This window comes from Pyricularia grisea, assembly GCF_004355905.1.
Source record: "Pyricularia grisea strain NI907 chromosome Unknown Pyricularia_grisea_NI907_Scaffold_12, whole genome shotgun sequence".
NCBI lineage: Eukaryota > Fungi > Ascomycota > Sordariomycetes > Magnaporthales > Pyriculariaceae > Pyricularia > Pyricularia grisea.
In genome coordinates, this window is record NW_022156724.1 from 134,757 (window position 1) to 162,708 (window position 27,952).

The following is a 27,952-nucleotide window of genomic DNA, read 5'->3' on the forward strand; positions in this document are numbered from 1 at the left end:
CGTTGCAATCCGCCAGTGATGATGACATTCGAGCAGCTTGGTCAGTATTTCTGCCGGGTTGGTCAAGAATAGCAAAGATCACCTCAACTTGCCGAACTGCATTTCATCTTTGTTGCACAGACTTGTGGCCGGCCCTCGCCCCTCAATATCTCACATTTCTCTTTTTCTCTTCGTGTGTCTAGCTTTTCCCATTGCTCTCGGCTTGAGCCGAAGTTGGCGCCTCGTCTGGCATGTTTGACAAGCGTCAGACCCGACGTCAACCAAGACCAGAAGCTGACACTTGCACTGGTCTAGTCCAACGCAGGCTTGGCCTAATACAGCGACGTTGCAGCATCAGTTCCGAACATTTGGGGCGCATCCGGGGGCTCATGTGGCCTGGGAAAACCGGGACAAACAACGAATGGCCGCTCCTACCCAGATTTCAAGATTGGCCAATCTTATCTAGCCACCTATTCATGCCTTGCAGCAGAGCTTTTCCGAGATTTGCGCCATTGGACAAGTCGTTGATCATCATCAAGTCTTTCCACTTTTCTCCCTCCTCTTCATTCAATCGGGTCTGAGTATAACACGCCGAGCACACCCGGTATGCAACGTGCAATGCAACGGCGGCCAAGGTTTCCTTTCGGGCAAGGCCAAGGCCAGTTCCGACAGAAAATCCCCGGTAACGAAGCTCTCAGTGTAAGAAGCGCAAGCGATACGGAACAGGTACAGAAATTGTGCGCCGCTCGTACGTGCTGTGCGGAGCACGATCATGCATGTCGATATTAGGGCCAGGTTTTGGTTCCAGATCTGGCGGTCTTCTCAGACAAGACACCCCAATACATACACAAGACATGCTTTCCCCTCGCTACTGCGAACCACAGGCGGCACGGTTTCTCGGCCGCCAGTCCCTTGTCTGTCCCTTGCCCATTCCGAGTCACCTGTCTAGCCCGACAGGTTGGTTAAGGGTCAGGAAACGCCTGGGACCTGTTTCTGTTTGTCGCTGCTGTCAAGTTAAGGGAAACCCCAAGAAAACCAGACAGTCAATTCTTTGGTCCCAGAACGACGTAGATGTTGTCTAATCCAACTCAACCGCTAGTTTCATCCATGCATGATATCTTCAATACCAGTCTGCGCTGCACATATCATACATTTACATGCACCATGAAGCATCTTGATGATAGCCTCAATACATTGACGGCGGAGTAACCATATTTCTGACTTTAAATCCATTCATCTAGTTTTCGTTTCCCGGACCGGCCAACGGGTCCAGGAATTTGGACGAATCGTAAGGCGCCGGCCATGCAATAACGTTGCGTACCCCCTGTTCGGCACCCCCCCTGTTCGGCACCCAAAAATAACAACACTTTTATTTTTATCCTCCAACTTCTATTATAAATATCTCGATGAATCTTTCACTTTTGGATTTACTTTTTTCTAATCTTGATTCTCCATTTTCCAATGAAGCAATATACTGAAAAACAGCTTATATCTGCAATTAACGACGTCAATAATGGCAATCCAATTGCAAAAACCTCCCGAAAATGGGGAATACCTAGGTCTACACTTCAAAGTCGACTTAAAGGTTCTCAAGCTTATAAAAAAGCACAAAGCCCTTTTCAAAGGCTTTCTACGGAACAGGAAAAGCATTTGGCTGATTGGGTACTTACCCAAACAGCTTTAGGGCTTCCGCCAACGCATCAAGAATTACGCTTTTTTGCCGAACGAATTCTTCAAGCCGCCGGAGAGACAAAAGGCCTTGGAAAACGTTGGATAACTCGTTTTTTGGCTCGTTATCCAATCCTTAAGACCCAAAGGCCCCGTCGAATAGATAACGCCCGGGTTAATGGCGCTACTACGGAGGTAATTAAATCTTGGTGGCTTTATATTACGAACCCGGTTATTAACGCTATTAAACCGGAAAACCGTTGGAATATGGACGAAACCGGTATAATGGAAGGTAAAGGATCTAACGGCCTGGTATTAGGGCTTAACGGGATCCGGCCGTTGCAACGGAAAGAGCCCGGAACGCGGGGTTGGACGACTATAATCGAATGTATATCGGCTACGGGCGTTGCCCTCCCTCCCCTTGTTATATTTAAGGGAAAAAACGTACAACAACAATGGTTTCCGACGGATTTAAGCCTTTTCGATAATTGGAAATTTCACGCAACCGAAAACGGGTGGACAAATAACGAAACGGCTATCGAATGGTTAAAAAAAGTGTTTATTCCGTATACCCAACCTTTAACCCCTGAAAAGCGGTTATTAGTTTTGGATGGCCATGGATCACATATAACGGACGAATTTATGCTTCTTTGCTTGCAAAACAATATTCAACTCCTATATTTACCCCCTCATTCGTCACACGTTCTCCAACCATTGGATCTATCGGTTTTTGGGCCGTTAAAAGAAGCTTATCGACGTCAACTTGGATTTGTTAGCCAATTTTGCTGTTCAACAATTATTGGAAAACGAAATTTCCTACTTTGTTATCGAAAAGCCAGATTAAAAGCATTTATAGCAAAAACCATTCAATCTGGTTGGCGTACAACGGGGTTATGGCCGGTAAACTTGGTTAAACCACTTTTAAGCCCTTTTTTGTTAGAAAATAGCAATGCCAACGTTATAAAAGATAAAAACAACGGTTTGCAAAGGGATAAAACACCGGAAAGCCCAGCCCAAAAAATTAACGACCCGTCTTTACTTATTTGGAAAACCCCTAAAACGACCCGAGATGTCCGATTTCAACTGCAAAAACTTTCCCAATCCAACAAAACCAACGCTACTTCACGTCTTTTATTTGCAAAAGTCCAAAAAAGCTTCGAAGCTAAAGATACCCTTTTGGCTAGCGCCCAGCAAAAAATCAGCTTATTGGAAGCACAACTGGAGGCAATACGGCCGGTTAAAAGGAGGAGGGTGGTTCCGGATCCAAACGAGCTTTTGGTTAACAAACAGAACATTATTGGATTGCAGGAAAAGGATATAGAAAATTTGGAACCTTTAGCTGATGAAGAAGAGGTTAATGAACCGGAGAAGCGTGAAAACGATTGTATTTTTGTCCGTTGATAATTTTATATTTAAATCAGCTTATAAAAGTAGGCATTTCGTTGTTAGATTTTCAGGGTGCCGAACAGGGGGGGTGCCGAACAGGGGGTACGCAACGTTACATGGTACGCGGTGTTGTACCGCATATTTTCCAGGCCACCTTCACCATATTTTTCGACAATCTGGTTGTGTAACATTATCCGGCAAGAATCACAAACGGGGCTCGAATTATAGATAGATTTTATTGTTTGTCGCACAACTACGCCATATGCTATTAGAATCAACATCCAATCATGGGTGAAGCACTGAAGCTTGACTTACAACATCGTCTTCGCCGATAAACAAGATCGTTCTTCCTGTGATGGTGAGGTACAAGGCAGAATGCTGAGAAGGAATGAGCTCAACCGTCTCTGTTGCTGACATCTTGGAAATCATGGAACTAGCACCCATGAATTTTACACATCTTTGCATTCAGTTCACAAGCCTATGGCTTCTATCGGAGCTGAAGAAAGCCGAGGCTTGAAATAAATCCTTCAACGGCCGTACGTTAACATGTATGGCTATTTCCTGGCCTGACCGCCAGGCCGACGCCCGGATTTCTCCATACCCGACGCTCCTGACCGAAGAGAAGCCGATTGGGCCAGCTGGCGGTCGGCGTGAACAGGGGCAACTGGACGGAAATAGCGGCAGGGTTCATGACCAGGGGTGCCAGATCTAACACAAGGCATGAGGTGATACGTTCTTTTCACCCTTATCGCGCGACTGATTCCCTCTCTGTCATCTCTATTAGGTGCTATAAATGCGGACAGTAGTGCAACCCCACGAGCGCTGATGGTTGGTTCGGGGAACGTCCGGTTTTCGCCACGACCCTGGTCACCTCATATTTACCGGAAAAGGTTTTTCTTGATTACATGGTCGGCATCCTTGAGAAAAAGGACAGCAAAAGAAGAGACCCCAAGACGCAACACAGCAGCAGTATATATTAGAATCGGTATAGCGCAGTTGTCTCTCTAGAAGCATCCCACCACTACCAGGTAGTCGGTTGCGGTGTACGTAGGTTCAATGCGGCTACCCGTCTGTTTGCGCCGCCAAAATTCTTATCCGCTCCTACTAGTGCTTCCCCTCTCAGCCTGCCTCGTCTCCCAGTTCCTCGGGTGGGTTTCCTCAAGATCCTGCAAGCATGCGTCTTTTTGCATCTTTTTCTTGACCGGGTCCTTGTGTTCCCTCCTTGTTTAGTTTTCTGTTCTTCTTCTCACTATTTGCACAACCCCATGCCCTCTCTGGGTAGCGGCAGTGATAAAGGCTTAGTGGGTAGTCATCATGGTGCTCCCTCGGACTTAAAGAGGGCGCTTGTTACGACCGTATCATCGAGGGCAAGCAAGCGAGGTTACACATGGAAAAAGGACGAATAACTCTCCACTCATGGAGGAGTATCATGGACCTATTTAGGCATAGAACCATTCCTCGCCAAATCCAGAACCCTCTGGTCGACCTCGGCAGGAAGATTTATGTGCCGGATGCTTAGTCTCATTATATGTATTAATAGAAGAAAGATATGTGCCGTTGGGCGAGTCTCTGGGTGACCCGAAGATACCCATCATCACCTCAAGTCCTGGAGATTCTGTGTCACGCTAGTCTTTGGTATTACCATCTTAGCCGCGTTTTGTGACACCTCCGGGCTGCCTTTGAACATCGGATGAGACGAATGAATATGCAAGCACACAGAAACGGTAATCAGCATTAATCAGTTGACTGGGGGATTTTTTTTTAAGGCGGTCTGCAATTCTTTCGAGGCTTGTTGAAGTGGCCTGCACCATAGTTCATGTCATGACATATTTCAATACTTATCGTATTTGACACAAATGTTTTGTATAGATTAACGATGTCAGGGTGCAGATGTTTATGACGACTGCATTTTTGCATGATGGGTTCCTTCGGTCGACCTTCGCGGTCACTCAATTCAATTCGGTGAATCTCGGTTATGTTGCTCCCACAGCGCTGAGCGTTGAAGGGCATGGCTTGACCTATATCGATCGTCAGTAGGAACTGCAAGTTGTATCCCCTTGTGACCCCATGATCGATACCAAATGGGTGATATCAATCTTAACGTCCTGCATTTGCTCTCAGTTGACCCTGTCACAGGCAAATTCATTCCTGGGTCTCTCTTTCTTATCCCATCTTGCCCTTTCTCTTTTCTTTACTTCCATGGAGAATGAATAGTCCTGGTCCCGGCATGCTGGGACTGGCTGCACTGTTCGACTCGGGCTGGCAACGTTTTGTTTCTATTCGGCTCGTACTACCTCGAAGCACTATGCTTTCTTCTCGCGCGAAATCAAAGTGACACAACGGAGGTAACTTGGCAATGGAAGAACGGCCTCAGGGTGCGTTTTGGCTTTCTTTTTTGTCCTCCGGATCTGGGCCCTCGTCTCGCACCCTCATCGGTAAGCCACATCATCTAGTCCGGGATGAACGACCATAGGGTTCTTTACCTGGAGCTTAAGTGTACGCCCGCCAACAAAAGGAACTCCTTGAGGATTGATTGGGTGCTCCGCCCTGGCGGGATTTGTCGCACGGTTTTCTGTGGACGTGTTTTTATTTTTTTTTATTTTTTTAATGTACGGCCATTGTGGAACATGTTCTCCCTCAGTCAGTTGCCAAGTCTATCGCGAACACACGTTATGCGCTCTTCTTCTTCTTGTTTATCCCGTACCTTCCTGGAGGGGTGGTACCTTTTGAATATCTGAACACTTATTCGTCCGCCATCCACCTCATATCCTTGAGGGAGACTGATCGCATAGAGTAGCTAGCTTTACAGACGTATGATTTCAAGTAGCAGTGCAGCTATTCTTTCTAGTTCCTCATAAGAAAAGGGACATGCCTGCTCTCAACTCGCGCTCAGGTCTAGTACAAAGGGCTTCATGTACCGCCGGAGTCCGGCCGCATGCAAAAGCCGAAGGTGCAGTGCTGGGAGCATGCAGGCCACACTCCCATATATGACGTTCTGTGCCGCAGTGTACGTTTTCTTTTTCATTTCCAGGCAATTCACCGTTTCCGGTTACGTTTTTGATTCCGTCCTAGGGATGCAAAGAACTTACATGCCCACACGCTTTGTTTTTTTTAGTGTTCAGGTGCCCACAGGAGCCCCCCATCAACCAAGAGGTAATTAACGTGATTTTTTTTTTTAAAATGATTGAAAGGCAAATATAAATCTCCAAAAGGAGTCGAGGGATGAGCAACTGCCAGCCATGTCTCAAAAAATCTGTTTTGTCATTTGCTAGCTTCGCAGAGTGGATGGACCATGCTGCCCCCATCGGCGGCGTGGTCTTCCCGGCAATCTGGGAACTGTTAGTCGAGAAAAGCCAAACCAAGAAGTCTTGGGGGATAACAGGAGAGACAGACGAGCAGCAGCACGTGGAATCTCAAGTGAGGAGATCTCAACTAGATAGTGGCCTTTGTACCGGTCCGCCCATCCGCCTGACGGGGTATCACGAGGGAACCACACACATGTCCAACAGCAAAGAGAATTTCGTAGAAAGAGAAAGAGTCCGTAAACTTTCAGTTCCCCTCCTTGCACATTTGCTGTTTGTGTTTCCCATGCGCGATACCTGCAAGCCATCTGTGTCATTCTTTCGTGGGCAAGCCAAGGAAGGAATAAAGTCATCCCGCATTTTTTCTTGGTTTGTCTAGCTAATTAGTACATTTACACACGTCAGGTGTCTCCGATCCTGAACTAGCGACCGATGTGAGGGGCCTGGCTCAGGGCTGAGGTTAGAGGTTGATATCCCCGAGGGGCCAGCCAGCGGCCGGAACTGCCGAGGATTGTCGGAATCACCGCTGGAGCTGTGGCCGAGGCTGTAAGCAACCATCAGATTTAGCAGGAGACATAAATAATCGGACTGGCCATTGAGGCAGGACAGGTTAACACGGACGAGCAATAAAAATTCACGACGAAACTTGCCACCGAAGGCCTCCAAGTTTCCCCCCCCACCCCCCCCCCCCCCCCCCCCCCCCCCCCCCCNCCCCCCCCAAAATCTCGACTGCGAAAGACCAAGCCACAGTGTTAGTTGTGATGGTGGTGGCGTGCGGTGCGGCCGCATGGTAGACCTCTCGTGCGAACTTCTGAAACTTGATGACCACCAGTCCCCTGGCTTACCAAAAGCCCCCACCGTCATCTGCTATCTTGGTGTGGAAAACCGAGGTTTGACTCCTTTGAGCTCACACGCCTATGGTCTCACTCGTATGACCTAGAAGATTGGCTTGGTTCTGCTATGCAATCTACCACACTTGAGCTACCTAGCCACGCACCAAGGCACGCTTTGCGCATGCAAGATATTGCCGATCAGTTGAAATGGGCTTAGTGGCCAAGTTCGTGGCTGATACCAGGTCAACAGACAGATGACTGAGAAACAATAATGTCATTCTTCATGGTCAATTTGAAATGAACAAGCAACAGGAATCATCATGTTGCAAACAGAGTAACCAAGAGTCTATGACTGTAATCCCTCCAGTAGGCCCTCAAGCGTCCTCCATCCTTCACTGCCCTCCCAGTTCTCCTTGGCCTTACCGAGCACACTTCGGATCACAGTCTTTGCCTTGCCCTTCCACCGCGTCCCGATGGCGTCTACGTCTGGACCGTAGTTCTCCAGCAACCCGACCAGCTCGTCGGTCCGCGCCACGACCTCCTCCCAAGCTTCCTGGTCCAGTCTCCAATCTGCCTTCTCCTTCTTGCTGTCACTACCCCCAGCGCCAGGGGCGAGGAGGGAAGCGCCGCCGCCACCGGCCACACCCACTCCGCTCCCGCCCACCGCCGCCCGCCATCCCTTCTCGGCCGCATCGATGGCTCCCGCATAGTCGCCGCGCCACGCACGCTCTCGGCCGATCAGTCCCCACAGCTCGGACCGAGACGTGATCATCGGGGCGACCTGCTCCTCGAAAAGGTCGACTATATTCTTCTGGATCGAGCCGCGCGTGATCTCCGGCTTGTTCGGGAGCAGGGCGGTGTCGAGGAGCAGCCTCAGCACGTCGGCGTCGACGGCATCCTCAGTCGCGCGGACGCGCAGGATGTGACGCATGGCCGTGATGATTTCGGCGATGGCGGGAGGCCGTGTACGGGCCGCGAGGGTCAGAACATTGTCCCAGATGCGCCAGTTGTCGTGCGCCATGGAGGCGCCTCGTTTGTAGGCCGACAAGGCTTGGGCAAGAAGGGCGACGGCGTCGTCTTGACTCGTTGTTGTGTGCAGTGCGATATCTTCTTCCTCATCGGGAGCGGGTACCGGAACATTTGCTGTACTTGCTTGAGAATCCTCATTTCCAGATTGCTTCGCCTTCTTGGCCGCATCGACGGCTTCGCAATGTAGACTGTAGAGTGCACTGCCGAGGTTGCTCCACGTCCTTGCATCCTCGCCTCCTTCTGTGCCTGATGCTGAAGCTATTGCTCGCCTGAAAGCCTCAGCGGCATCAGCGAATCGTCCCAGCCTCAGGTTGATGTCACCAAGTCTGCTCCACATCTCCGCACTCAGGCGGTTTGCCGATGTTGCCTTGATGTAGGCCTCCCTGGCCTTTTCCCAATCTTTGTGCTGGAGGTGAAATTCTCCCAAGCTACGTTGTGCCCGAGCATACCTCCTACCTGAGACCTCCCAGGCTCTTTCATAGTGCTCTGATTTCTGCTCTAGGTCACCGAGGATGCAGTAAAGACGCGGCGCATTCGGTGGGGTGGGATCGCGCTCTGGTCCGGTGAAGTGGGCGGCTCGTAAGACGGATACGTCCACATCTAGATCCTCTGGTCCAGGAGTACTGTCTGCGGCCTCGGTCGTCGGTTGGAATAGCCGCCATCGCACTACAGCTCGGCCCTTCTCTTCACTTCCCAGGCCACGACCTCCCTCGTCGTCCTCTCCATGGGCACCTGCGGTAGCTAGACAGAGCGCAACCTCAGCCCAGAGACGCAATCTCTTGAAGATGTCGAGGGCAGCAACGATAGACCCGACAGATGTCCAGGAGAATGCAAGTTCGGACTCGAGATGCCATCGTGGCGGTGATGAGAGGGCGTGGACGTAGTGGAGGCGGACGTGGGCGGGAGCCGAGTCCGCAGGGTCCGCTTTGGGGAAGAAGGAGGTAGGCTGGTTAACTGGTACTGGCTTGGATTCCCCCGGTGTACTAATCTCGATGCTCGGAACGTCGTTTTTAGAGCCACTGGAGTCGCCTTGGTTCTTGCTTGCAGGGGCTGGTGCAGATGTGTCGACGATTACTTGATCCACCACAGCCTGCATCTGGAGGATACCCCTCTCAACCGTCCTACTCCGATGAACCTCAATCCTTGATCGTACCAAGAGAGCCTGAGTATAAATCTGCCAGTTGTTCGACTTGTCTGACACTACCCTTTCGGCAAAGGGCAAAATTTCCTCGGATGTAAGACTATCGGCAGGCGAGAAGGCATCCTTGAGAGTTGCCTCGGCCAAAAGAATGATCTGATCAAGAGGAGCCAGCTGCGGCTGGTTGTCTGGTGCTATGCCGCGTAGGGGCTCAAGTACGCCCACCTGATCTGTGGATTTCGCATTCGCGTCGGTGAAGTCAAGCTTCTCGAGAAGAGTGTCGTCGTTCAGTGGCACTGTCTCGGGAGCTGCTGATGACTTGGTGCTTTTCTCTGCCTCGGCCTGCGAGTCATCAACTGCTGCCGCGCTCTTGGCCAGGACCACAAGCTGACTTGTGCTGTTCTCCTGGAACTTGGTCCGCTTCCCCAGGGCACCAGAAAGAGAGTAGACGAATCCAGTCAAGCGCGACGCTTCGGCCAAAGCCTCCTTGGCCTTGGAATCCAGACCCAACGTTATGTAGACGTTGACATTTTCCAGGAGGAACTGAACTTTTTGCTCAGTGGTAAAGACAATCGATGATGGCGATGACAAAACATTCTCGTCAGCCTCGGCGAGTGCTTCCCTGATCTGCTGCTCTAGTGTCGGCAGATCGGTCCATTGGGAACCCTTGTTGAAGTTGGATCCGGCGCCGACAGAGGGATGTATAAACAGCTTGTGGTGCCATACCAGCAAGCGCAACCTCAACCACGACGAAGTGCGCAACGCCGGGTCGGACAGTCCTTTTATCTCGGTATCCAAATGGCAGGAATGGGTGATGAGAGCATGTCTGGCCAGAGAGAAGAGCTCTATGTTCGGTATATAGGGGTAAACTGCTACACCGTCGACATCGAGCGACTTGAGGCACAGATCGCGAATATTCCTTTTGCCGCCTGCATTCCCAGGCTCGGATCCGTCGGCGCTGAACTCCTTTTGGAAAATAGACTCGACAGCATGCGCCTGCTCCAAAACAGGTCCTGTAACGTTCAGCTGCAAGAAGGCGTTCAGGGCAGCTAGACCGATAGCAGCAGTCTGTGCCGGAGTCAAGATGCTAGAACTTGGTGATGCATTATTGTCGCTAACCCCTGAAGTTTTTAGGCTGCGGACGAGGTCCCGGATGAGGATGCGCGCGGGCTCAGAGGTGAGCACGGCGACGTATTCACCAGCAGCAATGTGGGCGAAAAGCTCGTCAGCCATCTGTACTGGTTATCTTTTGCTTTTTTGTCTTGATAGCCAGTATTTTTGGGCGGATATTCTGCGCACATGCGTTTTGCGTTTTCTCACCAAGACCAAGTTGACTGCTGCCTGCATGCGCTTGCCCCTCATTCAAGCTGTGAATTTTTATTTTTTTTTCGGGGCCAACCGGTGACCGTCGCATCTCAATTTCAGGGTGCCTTGGTGGGGGTGGAGCTCATAGTGGGGAACCATTGAGATATTCATGGAGACCCATCGAAAGTTGGGCTTTTCTTCCCACGTGACATGAACTGGAGTGATGAGCAGCTTTGCTTCAATTTTTATTCGGGCGCGAAAATTCGCGTTACTACAATAGGCAGAGCGGGGGGATGGATGCCAATGTAACCTGTATCGCCTTGCTTTCTGAACCAAATTTCTAACTTTGTATGCCTTGCCACCTTCCGTCTCTCAGTACCTAAATCACGAACCACAACAACGACAAAGTCTACAAATTCCGCTCCACCAACTCGTCAAAGTTTACGTTTTGCGCACTGCCAAAGTCTGTGTTCCAGTACTGGTGGACCTCGTGATACGGTATTGCGCTCGTGTTTGACCCCGGCTGGCTTGGAGCCGTCCTGGCCATTGCAAACGCCAACCTGTTGGACCCAGTCGGCCGAAGCCAAGTAGGCGCCGCTCCGGCGCGGCCCTGAAACGATGTGCAACCGCTGCACTTGGCCGTTATCTGCCAGTGCGTGCTGTTGACGCGAGTACCGGTCTGGAACACCTGGTAGGTCGGGTCTGGGTACGGTGCTGGTGCCGCGTGTGCGCTTTTTGTAGTATTGTCCTCGCAGACTCCGGTGTCAGTGAGATAGAATATGGCTTTGATGGCAGCAAGCATATGAGGAATGGAATAACAAGGTCAACGCACGTAGCCCATCGCGAGCTCAACACGACCGTCTGTCCGCTCGGCCACATCACCGTCAGCGGATTGTAGGTCATGCTTCCTCCCCAAGCCACGCCTGCCCAGCCTACAGCTCTCGGCGCTGCAACCTGTATCACGGCATCGTAGGGCTCATTTGCCGCGACCCCGCTCGGCACGGCCACTCGGAACTGGATCGCGCCGTTTGATGTGTCGTATCGACCCGAGTATGCGGCAAAGACGAAGCCCGTGTCGACGTCCGTCACCGGGGTGCTGCTACCTTGGGCCGCCGCTTGATCTGGTCGGCCAAGGTTTATCACTGTTAGCAGAAGCTGGTTCTCTGAGCCAGCCAAGGTACTCAGATACATAGGGAAGCCGTAGTATCACTTACCTATGCCCATCATTGCTGCCACTACCACCCATCCTGTCCATGAAAGCCAATGCATTCTGTTCTTTGTGGATTACTGGTGAGTGCTTTCTGATTGTTTTTTGCCGTTGACGATGTCTTTGTTTGTTTGCTTGCTTGCGATTGAACAAAGTCGTGATTTGCCTGAAGTAGTCCAAAGGCTTGCAGTGCAGGTCAATTATCTCGACGCCACGTTGACCTATCCGCTTCTAATATGTCCGAATGGGCCTGTCAATGAGATATATTTAGCACCCTGTGCAGCGAGCGCCCCGTCCAGCCGCGCATATTGCCATGGCACCATCCGTCCTGTTCCAGTTTTTGGGCAGCGTTGGTACCAAACGCCCAGAACGGCAGTCATAACAGACTGACCCCCTCAGCAATCAGATGAGGGGGGAAAGAGTTTTGCCTTGGATTCGGATCAACCATTCGGGTCAATTCAAATTACCAGCGTCCCATTTGCAACCCCTTTTCAGCCATGCCCAGACCGGCATATTGGCTTTGCACTTTACACAACAGGTGGGCGATTGTGATTCTGGGCATTTACCCTTGCATTCGTGACGATCGGCCAATTTGCGGGTAAATAGGCTTTTCCCGTACCTGTCACCAAAACCTATCCCAACCCGCCAAAACTTTGGTGTTTTCCTTTGTAGGTTATGCTCCGAATTCCCCCGACGAAATAACCCGGACCACGAGATCCAGAAGACTGGTTGTGGACCAGGCTCAACACCTGCGCCTGTGGTGTAACTGTGCGCCATGTGCTTCTTGGATGAAGTGCAATTTGCAAACATCTAAGTATTCCTGATGTGCTTCAAGATGGTGAATTTGGCCGAACCTTAAGCTCACGTGTCTGTGTGTATGTTGTGCAACGTTGTCGGACTGAACAGACCTATGCGGACTGCAGAATCGAGATATAGCAGATGGATATGATTACTGTGCGGAACTGTCTTTGGCGTTTGCTTCTACCACCTGGATGTGATATCTATACATATTGTGCGCCTTATCATTACCCGTCCATTAGTTATGGAACCATGGTCACCCCGTCAGCCTTGGCTAAGACCGATCTTGGTGAGATAGTGGCGGTTGTTGAATTTTGTATTTGATGCCAGTGATTGGCCTCGGGCCCGGCGATTCCGGTTCCATATTAGGGACGATCAAGATCACCGTCGTGCTCCGGTACCAGTCAGGGGCTGCTGCGGCTGTGAATAAGGATCCGGACGCCCCAAAAAGGCCAAAGCAGAGTGCGCCATGTCATGATACAATAATGATGCAGTGGATTTGGCAATACATACGACCATAACCACTGGAATATACGGATCCCGTCCGCTCTCCCCTAGTCAAACGAGTGAGGGGAGAATCGATACGATTATAAATGCCAAAGGCATAATTTTAACCAATGATTGTTATCAATTTTGCGCCCCACCCTATCACCTTTGGGGCTCCGTTCTTACTGGTAAATGTACCTTGCTACCACCGATCCGTCGCCGTTGTGAAAACCACATGCCGTTTCCGGGGCACAGGCGGATACCATGGCTGGGGGGAGTTGAACCTCAGGGTTGTTACAGACGATTGTCAAAAAGGTTACTATCTAGATAGAGTTCTGTGTAAGAGTTTGTGGTTGGTCGTACAGTGCTTAATCCCAATCACGCTCCCGTTAAAAATCATTAGGGGTTTTAATAAGTCCGGTCCGACGGGACTCCGAAACCCGTTATCCGTCGGGCGCGTGAGTAGAAATAATACATTTTAAACTCATTTTTGTTCACAGCGCTGTTACAAAGCTATAAGAAGAGCAGTTTTATTGGCAAAGCATATGTGTGCTTGGATAATCAATAATCGTCAATCCCCTCTGCCCGACAGATACCACCCACCATGAGTTGGACAACCAACATTACGACACACAATGGGGATTCGGCTGAGACCAACGAGGCCACCTGCATATGACCATACCTGCTTATCTGTACCACGGCTGCCTCTGGACACTTTTATCCAACGCTACAAATCGCCGAGCACTTGATCAAGCAGGGCTTCGAAGCAACGGTGATCGCAGCCGAGCACTCCCGCCGGCAGGTCGAACGTGCAGGTGCTCGTCATGTCGCACTGCCACCCTTTATCCCATCCCTGGAGGCGATGGAGGAGTGCAAGCAGTTGACGACCGGATTCCAAAAAATGGTCTGGGGACTTACTCACGTGGTCGTCAAGCGCATCCCGGACTACCACGCCGTCGTGGTTGGCACGTTGGAGGCGCTGCGCTCGGAGCAACCAGGGCAACAGATCGTTATTCTTATGGACCTGATATCCGGCGCAGCGAACCCGCTGCTGCACGGCGCGCCGCTGCCCAGGGGCTTCGCGGAGCGTCCGCCTGTGCTGGCTTATAACGTCGTCCCGCTCGCGTTGCCGGGCGTCGACGTAGGGCCTTTTGGCCTGGGGCTGCCGCCGGACTCGACCGAGTCCGGCCGCGCGCGGAACAGACTCCTTCACGAGGCCTACATGCAGCCCGGTGGCGTCTTTGGGTCCTTTTGCCGAGAGTACGGCCGCGTGATGGAGGCCCTCGGGGCTGCCGCCCCCGCGACCGATGCAGTGACGGCCATGACTACCTGTCCCGATATTACGTTGCAGACCTGCTCGCCAAGCCTGGAGCTTCCCAGATCGGACCTCCCCGACAAAGTTAGGTTTATAGGATGCCTGCCGTCCAAGACACCAGATCCTGCGTTTGAATACCCCGAGTGGTGGGGCGACGTTAATAGCCCAGGCCCGAACCGCCGGAAGATTATTGGCGTGGCGCAGGGGACGGTGGCCGTCAAATACAACGACCTTATCATACCCGTCATCCAGGGGCTACGCGACCGCGATGATGTTTTTGTCGTTGCTGTTCTGGGCGTCAAAGGGGCATCTCTGCCCGCCGAGGTCGAAATCCCAACCAATACCAAAGTGGTTGACTTTATGCCATATGAAGCATTACTCCCTCATCTCGACGTATGGGTTATAAACGCCGGCTATGGAGGCTTTACCCAGGGAGTTATGCACGGCGTCCCTATGGTGTTCTCGGGAGATACCGAGGACAAAGCCGAGGTTTCGATGCGAGGTCAGTGGGCCGGCGTAGGTTACAATCTGAGGACCGCATCTCCGACCCCAGAGCAGGTCGCCCAGGGCGTCGACCGTGTGCTAGAGGATCATGAGTATAAAGCACGGGTGATAGAGATTAGGAAAGAGAACGAAGCTTTAAAAAGTTTACAGGCGGTGGAAAAGTATATATGGGACCTGGTCAGTTGAGGCCAAGCATGTTGACGATGGCATTTTGAGTAGGCGAATACAAGTACGGAAACCTTTGACAACTAAGGGCCGCTGTGGACCTGTTTTGATTTGGGACTGGGTATGTGTATAGCCCCTCAAGCTTCAGCTAGGTAGGAAGATTAGGTCAACCCATTTTTTTTTTTTTTTTTTTTTTCCAAGGGCAAAGCAGCGTATTTGCAACGGGTGGAGGCGTCTCCCGGTACGGGATAAATCATACGGTCATGGCGGAAAATATCAGCATGCGTGCAACTAGAAATCAGGGTCAGTTTGAAGGCGAAAACAATATAAGAAAGTCAACTCTGGTATTCAACGCGCGGCCTGCATAACCCTGCTCGACATGTCTCGCACAATCCAAAGCTGCCCATACAACTCGACGTTATTGCAATACATGCGCCAGCACTTAATCCTCGTCTCGGTTGCCTTTTTCACACTTTCCCCCAAGTTCATCACGCGCTTCCTTGAAACCTCCTCCAGTTTCGCCAGGGCATTTAGCCAAGTGGATTTTTCGAACTCAGCAAGCTCCCATAAAGCCTTCTTTTTCGTCTCGGTTGCGGTAATATCAAATTCGGGAAAATTGACCGAATTCCAGTTACCTTCGGCGGCATCGCGCGTCACCGACGCCAAGTCGTTTTGCACACGGCACATGCAACCAGAATGTCTGCTGACGGCCGTGGAATAATACTTCTCCTCGGCGGTAGGTAGGATGTCAGCGCCCGCCAGCTCCGGGCACAACGTGCTCTGGAGCAAGCAGGCAATAAAGGCGAAACCGAGTGGCGACGCACTGTGGTCGGCCGCCACAGACCCCACCCACCCGTAGAAGCTCATCGCGGGTGTGAAATTGGCGCCCTCGCGCGACGCGCGCACGTTGATTTCCGCTTGTTGAATGTGCGTAATGAGGAAAGACCGCAATGCGCGTGCGAGCTCGAGCCTGTCGTTGGGCGTGATTGACGCAACGGCCTGGTGACCCAAGATAAAGTCCACCATCAGCTTCAGCGGCCTCAGGCGTTCGACGCCCGGGAACGGTCCTTTTGCGTCGCTGGTGCTCAGGTCGCCCGGCTCGAGGGGTATGAGGTGCCGCACGTAACGTGTCACCTGGCCGAGGTCGTCGGCAAACTCCTGCTGCACCACGCCCTCCATAAACTCGTCGGCCTGAAGAAGAAACACGCCCACCTTGCTCATCTCCCAAAGGAACTCGGGCGAAGGCCGCAAGCCCTCAAGCGCGCAGGTGACGGTCCATGTTAAAGGTATGAGAGGGAAATATCGGTCCTTGGCAACATTTTCGCGCGCGAAAACTTCGTTGCGATATTTCTCCAACATGGGTAGGAAAAGCGAGGCTTCGACGGCGGCGCCGTTTAGACGCTGGTCCGGAAAAGTGGAGAACATTGGTGTAGCACGTAGTAGTTTGATATACGGGTCCATGCACGCGAAATTGGGCGTACATAAACAAGACCCTATCGTACTCGTTGCTGGGAGGAGTGATGCAGATTTTAGAGCGGCGAGCCGGTTGGCTAGAGTTACGACCGGGCTTCCACCTATGGTCTTCCCTAAAAGCACCCAGATATGTTCTCCCGTCGGGGAGGCTTTGGGCTCAAGCCATTTTTCTGCTTTGCGTACGGCTTCGGTAATTTGTTGCCGGACTGGGTCAAATAAAGTAATTCGACATGCCACCGAAAGTAGGATGACGGCGTAGGCCGTTGCCTCTACCAATCCGTTCCAAGAACCCCCATCTTCTTGGGTTTCAACAGTATGCAGAACTGTATGAAACATGGCGATGGCTATCTCGGTCCTGGTTTTGATGTCGGATAGTATCGACTGCGGCAAATCGCCGGTTTCAACAAGCTCCACCACCATTATCATAGCTTGCATCATAAGCATGCCGGGGTATAGAGGAGAAAGGTTCTGTTTTCATTTGGAGTTAGGTATGGCTCACCGCTCCAGTTTGGAGGTTTTGCTCGTCGGCTACTTACATGTTTGTCTTGGATCGACCAGGTGCTCTTCCAGCAGGATGTGCACAGAAACCGAAGTAATTTAGAAATGTTGTCAAAATGCTCGGCCGGGTTGGGCTGGTGCAACAACGCGAGGAGGACGTTGCAATGGGTGCCAAAACTGTCCCCATTGCTAGCCGTCTGAAATTCTTCCATCATCCCGGCGGCCGACTTGGGAATCCCCATTTTACTAAGCACGACGAGCGTTTTGGCCATATCGTCAACGTCGTGCGTAACCAAGGGCGCTCGGTCCAATATCCGGGCGACCTCCGTCGCCGACGAGCCTAGCTGCTGTTCCGAAAATCCCCCTTGTAGGAGGGTAGATAGAACCTGGGAGTGCAAATTAGCTATCGGCAGCGTTATTCTTGCACGGAGCCTGGATATCTTACCTGTGAAAACTCAAAAGTGGTAGAAGGAAATAGACCGGGGGCCCCTTTCCCGCCCATATTGGCCAGAGTGGAGGCTAAGTACTTCTCCGCTTCGTCGTCCCATGCCGAATCCGGTAGGCCTATAAGGTAAGCTGCTGTTGAAGACGGCGACCCCATAATACCGCCATTGATTCGGTTCGTTATTTTGCGATAGTCCAGTTGGCCTATAAATGCTTCGAGATAACAAAGTTGTTTTCCTTCTAGGCTTTCTGGTTTGAACGACGCTATTGCTGCTGCGTGCTCCTCTATTGAAATAGCTTCGCCTGGGAATTCGAATGGAATCCCTTCATCTTTCAAATAACGGAGCAACGCCTGCATTATATATGCGTAGCCAGATTGCTTCGTTTCTCTCACATCCCATGCATTCAACATGTCCTGCAAAGCAGCCGTAGCCCGGTCAGCCCGATCCCGAACCTCCGCGGTCTGCAGGCGCACGATTTGCAACGGTTCTGAAGCATGGCGCAGCAGGGCCAGTAGCGAAGATGCCGTGCTCAAAATGCCGTTGATCCTAGAGCCATGGGCTTCCCAGCTGCCGTTTTCCAGTTGCTTGTCGATGATGACTTGGAAGCACTCTGGGAAAAGCCACTGCTGCTGCCCGCTGGCGTTTCGCTTCTTGACCAATGCTAACCAAGCCGTATCATACGCGGAACATGTTAAAAAGCTTGCGCCGTGGTCAGGGGTATAATTTTGCAGTAGATGTTGGGTTAAAAGCGACGCTTGTTGGTCGACAACTGTCGCATGAGGAAGGGTGATTGAGCCCATTTTGGTAACGATTGAAGGGTTTGTTGATAACGCTCTATTGGTACAGCAGTTGGGCATTTGTCTCTTCTGATTTTGGTCTTTTGTATCTTAAGATAAATCGTAAAGGATACTTCGTACCTACGTAGGAGCTTGGCTTTGCCGAATCCCAACGGTAAATAAGACGATACGTCAGACGGTGGGGAAGCAACCGTTTAATGTTTGATGCCAGCTAGGGCCGGATTTCGGATAATAATCCCCACTGTTTAATATGCACCTTGGGATTATTACTCTTTTGAATAATAACGTCAAAACTCCGAATCCCGTTATACGCGTTAATTTCCAAGTCCAGCCTCGGTCTTTTACTTCTCCCCCGTGATTGACAGGCGTTTATAGAAAGTGGTTTGAAGCCATACTTGGCGATTGACAAAACGTCGCACCTAAGCAGATTATGCCCTTGACAGAGCCGCGAATCGCTTGCAGTTTATTCATTATATTTACAATGGCTGCCTGGTGCAGCAATGTGATATGGCCTTGCTCCAAGCCCAATTCCACAGTGCTCTTAATCGGCGCCGTACTTTTGGTATGAAAAGAAATCCAAAGGGTCCAGGTTAGACCATCGCTGCTAACACCTCGAAATAGATCGTTTCCTACTCGCTAGGGAAGCTGATTTACAATGTCTACTTCCACCCGCTTTGCGAATACCCTGGCCCCAGACTCTGGGCAGCCACTAGAATTCCATACACTCGATATATAGTTGCTGGACAAATGCACAAAAAGATACTTGAATTACACGAAAAGTACGGGGCAATCGTAAGAGTCAGTCCCGATGAGCTTTCTTACAATAGCAGCAACGCTTGGAGAGACCTTTACGGCCACGTCAAAGGCAAAACTGGCGACCACGGGAGGGATCCCGTAGCCACCTATGATCATAGGGAGGGGCTGTTTGGGGCCAAGCTCGAAGACCATCCCCGTTTCCGCCGAGCTATATCACATGGCTTTTCGGCACAAGCCATGATGGAGCAACAACCTATCATCGCAAAGTACGTTGATCTCTTCATCAAAAAGCTCAATCAGCGCTGCGCCTCTGGTTCCCAGCCTTTGAACATGGTCCAGTGGTACGACTTTGTTACTTTTGATATAGTCGGCGACCTGACATTTGGGGAACCATTCAACTGTCTACAAAACTCCGAATACCATCAGTGGGTCACAATCATCTTCGAAAATATTAAACTGGCCGCCCTCGGCATTCAGGCCCGTCGATTTCCCACCATCGCCAAGTTGTTGGAGTATCTCATACCGGCTCGTTTGTTGAAGCAGCGCGAACAACATAACGCGCTCACCAGTAGCAAGGTTTCGAAGCGGCTGGAGGTTGAAGGAGAACGCCAGGATTTTATGGATTCCATGTTGCAAAACTGGAAAAATAAAAATGTGAGACCTCAAGCTCGGTAGCACATGCATCGAGCAAAGGGCAAACGCTAAGAGAATTACAGGAATTCACCCGCATCGAGTTGGAAGTTACTTCTGCGGCCTTGATCATGGCAGGATCCGAAACCACAGCCACCGCCCTTTCCGCAATCACCTACCTTCTAACCAAACACCCCGAAGCCATGATGAAGCTCTCCGACGAGGTACGGGGCTCGTTTGCTGCCGAGCACGAGATCGACATGAATAGCGTGAAAAGGTTGCGCTACGTAAATGCCGTCATCAGCGAGGGCATGCGCTTATGTCCTCCAGTCCCCACGGGGTTTCCGAGAAGGGTTAGGGAGGGCGGAGGCCTGTTTCTGGGCCGCCATGTGCCTGAGGGTGTAAGTCGAGCAGCCCCAGCCCTCCCTTTGATTCACACGTTTGCATGTGAGGAATGAATTGCCTCCCGTCACAAGATACTCACGCGACCCCCGACAAGACGCTCGTGATGGTCTGGCAGTGGGCCGCATACCACAGCCCGGAAAACTTTGCGCTGCCCGACTCGTTCATCCCCGAGCGCTGGCTCGACGAGGATGCTCGGTTCGTGAGCGATAAGAAGAATGCCTTTCAACCATTTTCACTTGGTCCCATGAGCTGTATTGGCATGAAGTAGGTACCCTCCTTTGTACCAGGTATTCACTTTGTTTTGTTGCATGTTTTACTAAGCTCTTACCACTTTTAGTTTGGCAAATGCCGAGTTGCGTTTCATTCTAGCAAAGATGGTTTGGAATTTCGACATGAAGTTGCACCCAGACAGCCAGAACTGGTTCGATGGGTTGAAAACTTATATCCTGTGGCAAAAGCCTCCCCTGCACGTCTATCTAACGCCGAGGACAGTCAATGGAGGTAAGGAGGCTACTGAAGATGTGGCAGGTGTTTAAGGTGGCTGGGTTGGCTCATCGGAAATAAGCCCTTCGTGTCTATTAATGCCAGATCTCAAATCCTCCGCTGCATAGTGGTTCAGCCAGCAATTCCACAAGTTACTCTCAGCCTTGATTCTAGACAGATATCATTAGTTAACTGATCTAAGCAGTTTTAAGTTTCAAGTGTACTTAGTGGGATTTCAAGCTGATAGAAGCTTAAAAAGACACTTATTTCTTTGAAATTATTGTACACAAGCTCACGCACCGAAGTAAAGGAACGACGCGAAAATCGGATTTTCTACGTACAGGAGTAAAACAATATAATCGATTCAAACGCATCCAATACGTCCCAAAAGATTAGGAAGAAAGCTTTTGCAAAGCTTAGAAGCTGGAATACCCTTGTATGAAACAATGGTGCAACAGAACACTCCTCTTGAAAAGGTCGGAATTCGGTCCAGGCAGAAAATCACGCTCGATGTCCGCCGGGCTTCTATGAAATACGTTAGACGGTCATCAAAAATGTTTAATAGGCCAGACTTTATCCAAGTAGTGGTCACATAGCAAATGCAGCTAAACCCCCGAATCCCGGCTTTCATTTGTAATCTGGCCTGGTATGAATACGGTATTCCGTTAGTTGGCCAATGACAGAGAGGCCGAGTTGCGCATCGGTAAGCGACACTGTTAAACCTTTTAGCGGCCAAGTTGAAACCATTTATAAAGCCGAGATAGTTGCTAGATGCGGCAGAAACGGGCAGTGAAAGTTGGTAATACGTTGAGCGCATCTTTTTACTTTTTTTTTTTTTTAGCAAAGCATCTGACAACATATGAGAGACAATGGAAACACTCCCGGCGTTTTCGCCACAAGAGGTCCTCCTCGAGAGTTCCGCCAATACGGCACCACCGAAGCGCAGACTGAAGGCCACTTTAAACACAGTCAAGAACACGCCTGTACGCCCCGGAATATGCGCGCCATCACCAATACCCGGGACTCCGGTGTGACGTGTCCGCGCATATTTACGTTTTTCCGTTCGATCCCAATCCCGATTTGGGACAGGGTATGCGCCTCGGGCAAAGAGATTAGGGATCATCTCATGGTCACCGTCCGCAAGCGGGGGTTGGATAAAGATTTGCAATTGAATTCACGTGTTGTGGCGGTCAGATGGCTTGAAAACCACGGCCAATGGCGTGTGACCGTATCCCATGCTGGCATTCAGCGCGACGAATAATGCAAGGTATTATTTCAACCCAAGGCGTCCTCCGCCAGCAAGAATGGCCCTCCATCCCTTGCCTCAACGGCTCTGCCGGTCACCCCGTACAATAGGCAAGCTGGAACCACAAACTGGATTTTTCAGCAAAGAAAATCGCCGTTGTAGGCAATAGCACTAGCGGCGTCCTAATCGTGCCTGAAATGGCCCACCTGCCCGATACTTCCGGTAACCATGTTATTCGCAGTCCGGCGTGGGTTGATTCGCGCGCGTTGGAGCCTACGGAAGCCGGCGTTAGTTGCCAGGACCCGAACCCCGAATAAACGCCCAAGAATAAGGTTTGTTTCCAAGATCCCCCGGGCCCACGCCGAATATTGGAAAGGCCTTGTCGCTGAGGGGGAATAAAGCCTTTTAAGCCATGCGCAAAGTCGCGCGGAATAACGCCGCCGCAAAGGCTGCCGCCGCCCAGATGGCCGCAAGGCTTGCCACGACGAAAAGCTTTGCGATATATCAATCCCCAAATTGGAGTTTGGCTACAATCGTGTAGTTCCTGGGTTTGCTTGTTTGGACAGTTTTTTTTTTTTTTTTCTTTTCAATTTGTCCTCTTTCCATGTCATCCACTCTACTATTCACCTTTCCCAACTAACTACCCCGCCAGTTATGTTGAATAAATGGCTCTACAGTTTCATACCTTTTCAAATTAATTGCATTTGTCCCCCGCGTTTCCCCGCACGTTGGGATCAAGTACTAGTCGTCCAAACTTTATGAAATTTTTAATAAAACCGGTCCATCTCGTATCAATACATAGCAGTCTAAAAAGAGACGGCGTTTCTAATAACCCAATTGAGAACTTAAGATAGAGCGTTTATTTCCCTCCATTTTCAGAAATAAAAATAAAAATATGTGCATCCATAAATTTCCATATTTAAATAGATGTGAGAGTCTCCCCCAATGTTGGATTTACATCGGTAGGCTTTGCCCGACTTGGCTGTTTACCGGGAGAATCAAATACCTAAATTTGAATTAAGCAAAAGCCACAAGGCCATCCTCCTGGAACACTCTCCATGTTGATTGGGGAGGGTCTTAACACCTAGCACCATAGTCAATTGCTCCATTAATGCGAGCCGAAATCCGGGTGTGTTAAGGTTCCCGTCGGAATTCCGTGGAGTTGAATCGCTACAAGCCTACCTACCTTAGGTAATTAACTACCTTGACCATGAAAAGGAATGGGCTCGCACCTGTCGCGAATTATAAAACAATTGACAGTGGCCCCGTACATTTGCAGCAAGAAGACTATCCAGAAAAAGACTACAACAACAGCAATAAAACATGTCATTTTCATCATCCAACACCACTCAGCAGCTCCTGGGCAACCAAGATGCCAGCAGCATATTGACCCTGTACATCTCCTCTCTGGTGGCCGGCTTCCTATTCTCCGTGTCCATATATATGAACAGGGACCCCTATCCTCAACTCCCCAGAATTGGGCCCAAGGGCCTCGCCAGGCTCACGTGGTTGACCCAAAAGTTGGACTTCATTCTCAACGCCAAGGAACGGCTTATGAAAGGATCTAAACAATATCCCGACCGCCCTTACAAAATCTTTACTGATATGGGCGACGTGGTCGTAGTCCCGCCCAGCTATATGGAAGAGCTGAAGATGGTGCCGACTTTGGATTTCATGGCTGCTGGTGGAGATGTGAGTGGTTTTTTCTTTTTTCCTTCTTTTTTCTTTTTTCTCTTTTCTTTTTTCTTTTTTCTTTTTTCTTTTTTCTTTTTTCTTTTTTCTTTTTTCTTTTTTCTTTTTTCTTTTTTCTTTTTTCTTTTTTCTTTTTTCTTTTTTCTTTTTTCTTTTTTCTTTTTTCTTTTTCTTTTTCTTCTTCTTTTTCTTCTTCTTTTTCTTTTTCTTTTTCTTTTCATGAATGTTGTCCGTTCCTTTCGTTGGTATTAACGTCAAACATAGGACATGCACTCGTATATCCCTGGCTTCCATGTGTTTGACCTGGTAAGCCAGCTACACTTGAATTATATATAAAACCCACCGACCGCTGACCTGGCACTTCAGGAGCCTCAATTTATGAAAGCGCTTGTCAAGAATTTGACCAAAGTCCCAGGTAGTTGATCTTATCTCTGGTGATCTTCTTAGCTGGCTCCATTCTGATTCGGGAACAATCACAGATTCCCTTGTGGGGGAGCTTTCCTTCCACGCCTGTGCAGCATTGCAGGACCATTTTAATGCCGATGATGGTTAGAGTAGCCACACCCAGTCACCCTTTGTAATCGACTAACCCGCTACCAGGAAAATATGAATTCTCACACGACGACGTGAGCCTTCTCGTCACCCGTATGGATTCGTGTGTGTTTTTAGGCGAAGAGCTTTCCAAAGACCCGGCTTGGTATAAAGCTGCAGCCGACTTTATCCACGCCGCTTTCGCCACCGCCTATTTTATTGGGCTTTTCCCCCGGAACCTTAGGTGGTATATCAGTTGGTTTTTCCCGCCAACATACCTCGTTCGCCAAAGGTTGAATAAATGCAAAGCGGTCCTCCAATCATACCTTGACAAGCGCACCGCCGTTAAAGCGGCCGCTGCTGCCAGGGGCGAACCGTGTCCGTACAACGGTGCAGTCGAATGGTTCGAAAAAGAATGTTCCCCGGACCATAATCCGGCCTATTATCAAATCGCACTCAACTTCGTCGCAGTGCACACGACTTCGGATCTCCTTTTCCAAACGCTGATCGATATCGCGCAACACCCCGAAGTTATTGACCCGTTGCGTAAAGAACTGATGGAAGTGTTACGTTCCGACGGATTAACCAAGGTGGGATTACAAAAATTAAAACTTATGGATAGCTGTCTCAAGGAATCACAAAGGCGCCGGCCGGTAGCTACGGGTAAGTAAGCTGAGAAGCCGATTTTCTTCTATTGTTTCTTTAGCCCCCCTGGTTTCTTTACCTTCTTACTTCCCTTTCTCTCGTCAATTCACGCATCAACTGACAGCGCTCCACCCCAACAGCATTTTTCCGTCGCCTGGCCATGAGCGACATCAAACTCTCCAACGGCTTGGTAATTAAGAAAGGGACTAAAATCGTGGCGGACGCCGGCTGCATGCAGAACCCGTCGCTGTGGGAAAATCCTACCGAGTGGGACCCCTACAGGTTCTTACGGATGCGCTCGGTTCCAGGCCAGGAGACCAGCGCCAACCTGGTGACGGCGACCCAGGCTCATTTCGGTTTCGGCTACGGGCTCCACGTCTGCCCGGGGCGGTTCTTCGCAGCCAGCACTCTCAAGGTCGCCCTGGCGCATCTGCTTTTGAAATACGACTTGACATTCCCCCAGGGTCAGCGAAACTTGAAGTCGATCGTTGTCGGGCAACATCACATGGCGCATCCCAAAACGAGGATTTTGATCGCAAGCAGGAAGCCCGAAATCGACATTGACTGTTTGCCCGTATGACGGAGGTTTTTGTTTTTACAGCGACGGTGCAAGGAGCGGGGTTATTCTTCCATGTTGGTGATGATGTCTTGCGCGCCGAGGAAGTCGGAGATGGCGCTTGAGTTGTCACGGGAGTAGATATCCGTTCGCCATCTTGCCGGGGCAGTTTGTACATAAGGCTATACATTTCGAGTGATCTCGAGATTGATAAAAACCAAATAAGAATAGCAAAACCAAAGGTTACTACCGTTACACAAGCGAGGTTTTGCAACTAGCCCCTCAACTTCTTTTTGGCCGCCGGTCAAGTAAACCTAGCGACGGTAGGCGACTGTAAAACATTTGGTAGTCCCGCTCAGATTCCTGAGCGGCCTGGGTTAAAATAAGCACGTGTATATGTTGGAAAATCATGTCACGAGTGTCTTTCAGGACGCGGGTTATGCAGCGGACAGTGCAGAAATGCAATTAATTACAGAATCTTTTGTTTATTCGTCTTTTTTGTATCTGGGGAGATAAACAGCACAGCCGCATTCACTTTGAGTCCGACAGCATAAAAAAAACTTGACAAACACCGAAACATGGTCGACACTCAGCATCGGTCAAGGTCCAGCTCAACGACCGGGCGCCTCCGCACCATGACCCTTGTGGCTGGGTTCGCGGCCACCCGCACCCCGAGAGGTAACGAGGCCGCGGACGAGCCCTCCGCAAGTTTCCACTCGTATTTGAGCAGCAAGTGCGAAAAGATCACCTTTAGCTCGTTGGCGGCGAAAAAGCGGCCGGGGCAGGAGTGCTGCCCGTGGCCGAAACCCATGGCATGCGGGGAGGTGCTGACGAGGTGGGAGAGGCTTTCCTTCTCCGTCTTTCGCCACCTGACGAAGCGGTACGGGTCGAATCGGGTCGGGTCGTCATAGTACTCGGAACTAAAGTGGAAGCCGGTGTCGGCGCCTAGACGGACGCCTTTGGGGATAAATGTTCCATCTGGAAGGGTGGTATCCATTTCTGCGAACCGGTTCATGGTAACTTGAAGGACGGACAAGCGTGTCAACATGGCTCGTTGCATACGGTTGGGAAGAAGGAACGGTGGGTTCAGGAACGCATACTGAAAGAGAGTGGCTCAAGACGCTGTGTCTCCTTCAAAACGCTATCGAGAAGCGAAAGCTCATAAAGGGTCGTCTTTTTCCAGCCGTCGACCTTGACTGCATCCAAAAGCTCTTGTCTCAACTCATCCGCCAAGCCCGGGTGTTCTGCAATTCTGTAAATCGTCTTCAGCATCAGATCCATCGTCGAGTGAATGGAACTGACGGATATCGTCATCTGGATTAAGACAGGGTCATAAGGTTTCCCGTCAGCCTCCAAGTCAAACCAGTCAATAGCGTCGTTGAACACAGGGGCCTTCTCGCCACGAGCAATAGCCTCAGAGCGATTCCTGCGCCTCTCCTCGACGACGGGGCCAATAAGCCGCCTCGCGTGGTCAATAGAGCGGCGGAGGTCTTGACACATGGGGTCAAACCATTTTAAGATGGGACGAAGCAATCTATGCTTTTGCTTCAGTGTTTCGACGGCCATGAAGCCTTTGACGGTGTAGCTCTTGGTCAACTCGAGCCATTCCTCGTTGCGGCAGAGTTCATCACCGAGAAGCACCTTTGACGAGACGCGGGCGATGACGTCTAGAGCGACCGATGACAGCGTATATTCAAACCATTCTGAAGTTTAGGAGGCCCAACGTTAATGCTGGTGCTATGGCAACCGATATCCCGTAAAGAGCACAGAACTCAACTTGTTGACGAGCCAAAATGAAGGTCCAAAGCAAAAGAAGCTTCCGAGGATAAAATATCGGTAATGTCGCCTGATAAGGGTCAACAAGATTTTTCACGTATCAATACCATGATCATTGGAGATGGAGGGCAAACTAACTGAGCGACTTGGTAAGTCTCTTGCGTGCAACACGCTGGAACAGCTCGTCCTCTCTTGAGGCGCCAACGAACGGCTCAAATTCAGTCGCGCCGTTGTGAAAATAGTCTTTCAACCACATCTGAAAGTTCAGAGTCTTGATATTACGGATGTCGTTTACCAAGTGGGGCGGAAGAATAAGGTACGGTCCCATGTCGTTAATGATGAAAAAGGGCTTGCCGGGATGCTCCTTGCGCCCCTTTTCAACCATTGCGGTGGCACTGGTCTGGAACGCAGCCATATCCTTCTTGGCCGAGCCCGTATATAGGACCAGGGGGAATCTGCTATCCCGCTTCTTGTTGAAAACCCCTAGGACATGGCCGAAGCAGGTGACTGCAATCATAAGCAGACTGAACACTAGCGCGTAGCCTTTTGCCCCGATTTCTGCAGGATGCGGGACGGTGTCAACCGCCGGTGTGTTTGTGGGGAAAGCTGATGAATTCATGGCTGATTTTCACAGGATATAGTTTATCATCTCAGGGTAAATTATAGCCTTTTGCCAATTGCTAATTAGAAGAGTATATGGGGGCTTTATATAAGCAACAGACTTTAGCTTCCATGGTCCGCCCATGTTCATCCGGAGAACCTTATAGCCGGGGCAGATATACAGACTTCCGACGAATAACTCCCCAATCAGGAAGCGGACAAAATATTTGGCCTCTAGCGACGGGGTTTGTAGCAGAGGCGGAATCCGCATTCTGATTACCGAATGTATCCCGATAAACTGCA

General features: G+C 50.4%; 6 protein-coding genes across 6 annotated transcripts; 3 read left to right on the top strand and 3 right to left on the bottom strand.

Annotated features, from left to right (window-relative positions):
• Window positions 1–7,514: 7,514 nt before the first annotated feature.
• On the bottom strand, window positions 7,515–10,568 carry PgNI_12433 (uncharacterized protein; the record flags this gene model as incomplete). The annotated part of the gene is made up of 1 exon (XM_031132383.1): window positions 7,515–10,568. One exon carries the CDS (start codon window positions 10,566–10,568, stop codon window positions 7,515–7,517), a length of 3,054 nt encoding a protein of 1,017 aa, XP_030976043.1.
• Window positions 10,569–10,920: 352 nt separating this feature from the next.
• PgNI_12434 (uncharacterized protein) lies at window positions 10,921–12,019 on the bottom strand. Its single transcript, XM_031132384.1, has 3 exons — window positions 11,855–12,019; window positions 11,473–11,761; window positions 10,921–11,371 (listed from the first exon to the last, which is right to left on the bottom strand). The coding sequence occupies exons 1-3, from the start codon at window positions 11,907–11,909 to the stop codon at window positions 11,050–11,052; spliced, it is 666 nt and encodes a 221-aa protein (XP_030976095.1). The 5' UTR covers window positions 11,910–12,019; the 3' UTR covers window positions 10,921–11,049.
• A 2,013-nt stretch (window positions 12,020–14,032) lies between these two features.
• PgNI_12435 (uncharacterized protein) lies at window positions 14,033–15,136 on the top strand (the record flags this gene model as incomplete). The annotated part of the gene is made up of 1 exon (XM_031132385.1): window positions 14,033–15,136. The coding sequence occupies one exon, from the start codon at window positions 14,033–14,035 to the stop codon at window positions 15,134–15,136; it is 1,104 nt and encodes a 367-aa protein (XP_030976094.1).
• A 3,674-nt stretch (window positions 15,137–18,810) lies between these two features.
• PgNI_12437 (uncharacterized protein) lies at window positions 18,811–20,656 on the top strand (the record flags this gene model as incomplete). Its single annotated transcript, XM_031132386.1, has 5 exons — window positions 18,811–18,891; window positions 18,951–19,739; window positions 19,802–20,116; window positions 20,215–20,384; window positions 20,458–20,656. The coding sequence occupies 5 exons, from the start codon at window positions 18,811–18,813 to the stop codon at window positions 20,654–20,656; spliced, it is 1,554 nt and encodes a 517-aa protein (XP_030976096.1).
• A 2,516-nt stretch (window positions 20,657–23,172) lies between these two features.
• PgNI_12438 (uncharacterized protein) lies at window positions 23,173–25,297 on the top strand (the record flags this gene model as incomplete). The annotated part of the gene is made up of 5 exons (XM_031132387.1): window positions 23,173–23,541; window positions 23,806–23,847; window positions 23,908–23,956; window positions 24,142–24,735; window positions 24,858–25,297. 5 exons carry the CDS (start codon window positions 23,173–23,175, stop codon window positions 25,295–25,297), a joined length of 1,494 nt encoding a protein of 497 aa, XP_030976044.1.
• Window positions 25,298–25,862: 565 nt separating this feature from the next.
• Window positions 25,863–27,668, bottom strand: PgNI_12439 (uncharacterized protein; the record flags this gene model as incomplete). The annotated part of the gene is made up of 3 exons (XM_031132388.1): window positions 25,863–26,293; window positions 26,374–26,976; window positions 27,188–27,668. 3 exons carry the CDS (start codon window positions 27,666–27,668, stop codon window positions 25,863–25,865), a joined length of 1,515 nt encoding a protein of 504 aa, XP_030976104.1.
• Window positions 27,669–27,952: the final 284 nt, after the last annotated feature.

Bases quoted from the DNA above. Each gene is read 5' to 3' on its own strand.
- PgNI_12434 (XM_031132384.1), bottom strand. From the start codon at position 11,909: ATGCATTGGCTTTCATGGACAGGATGGGTGGTAGTGGCAGCAATGATG. The intron at 11,762-11,854 runs GTAAGTGATACT...TTGGCCGACCAG, and splicing joins GGCAGCAATGATGGGCATAG to ATCAAGCGGCGGCCCAAGGT. The intron at 11,372-11,472 runs GTGCGTTGACCT...TACTACAAAAAG, and splicing joins TTGAGCTCGCGATGGGCTAC to CGCACACGCGGCACCAGCAC.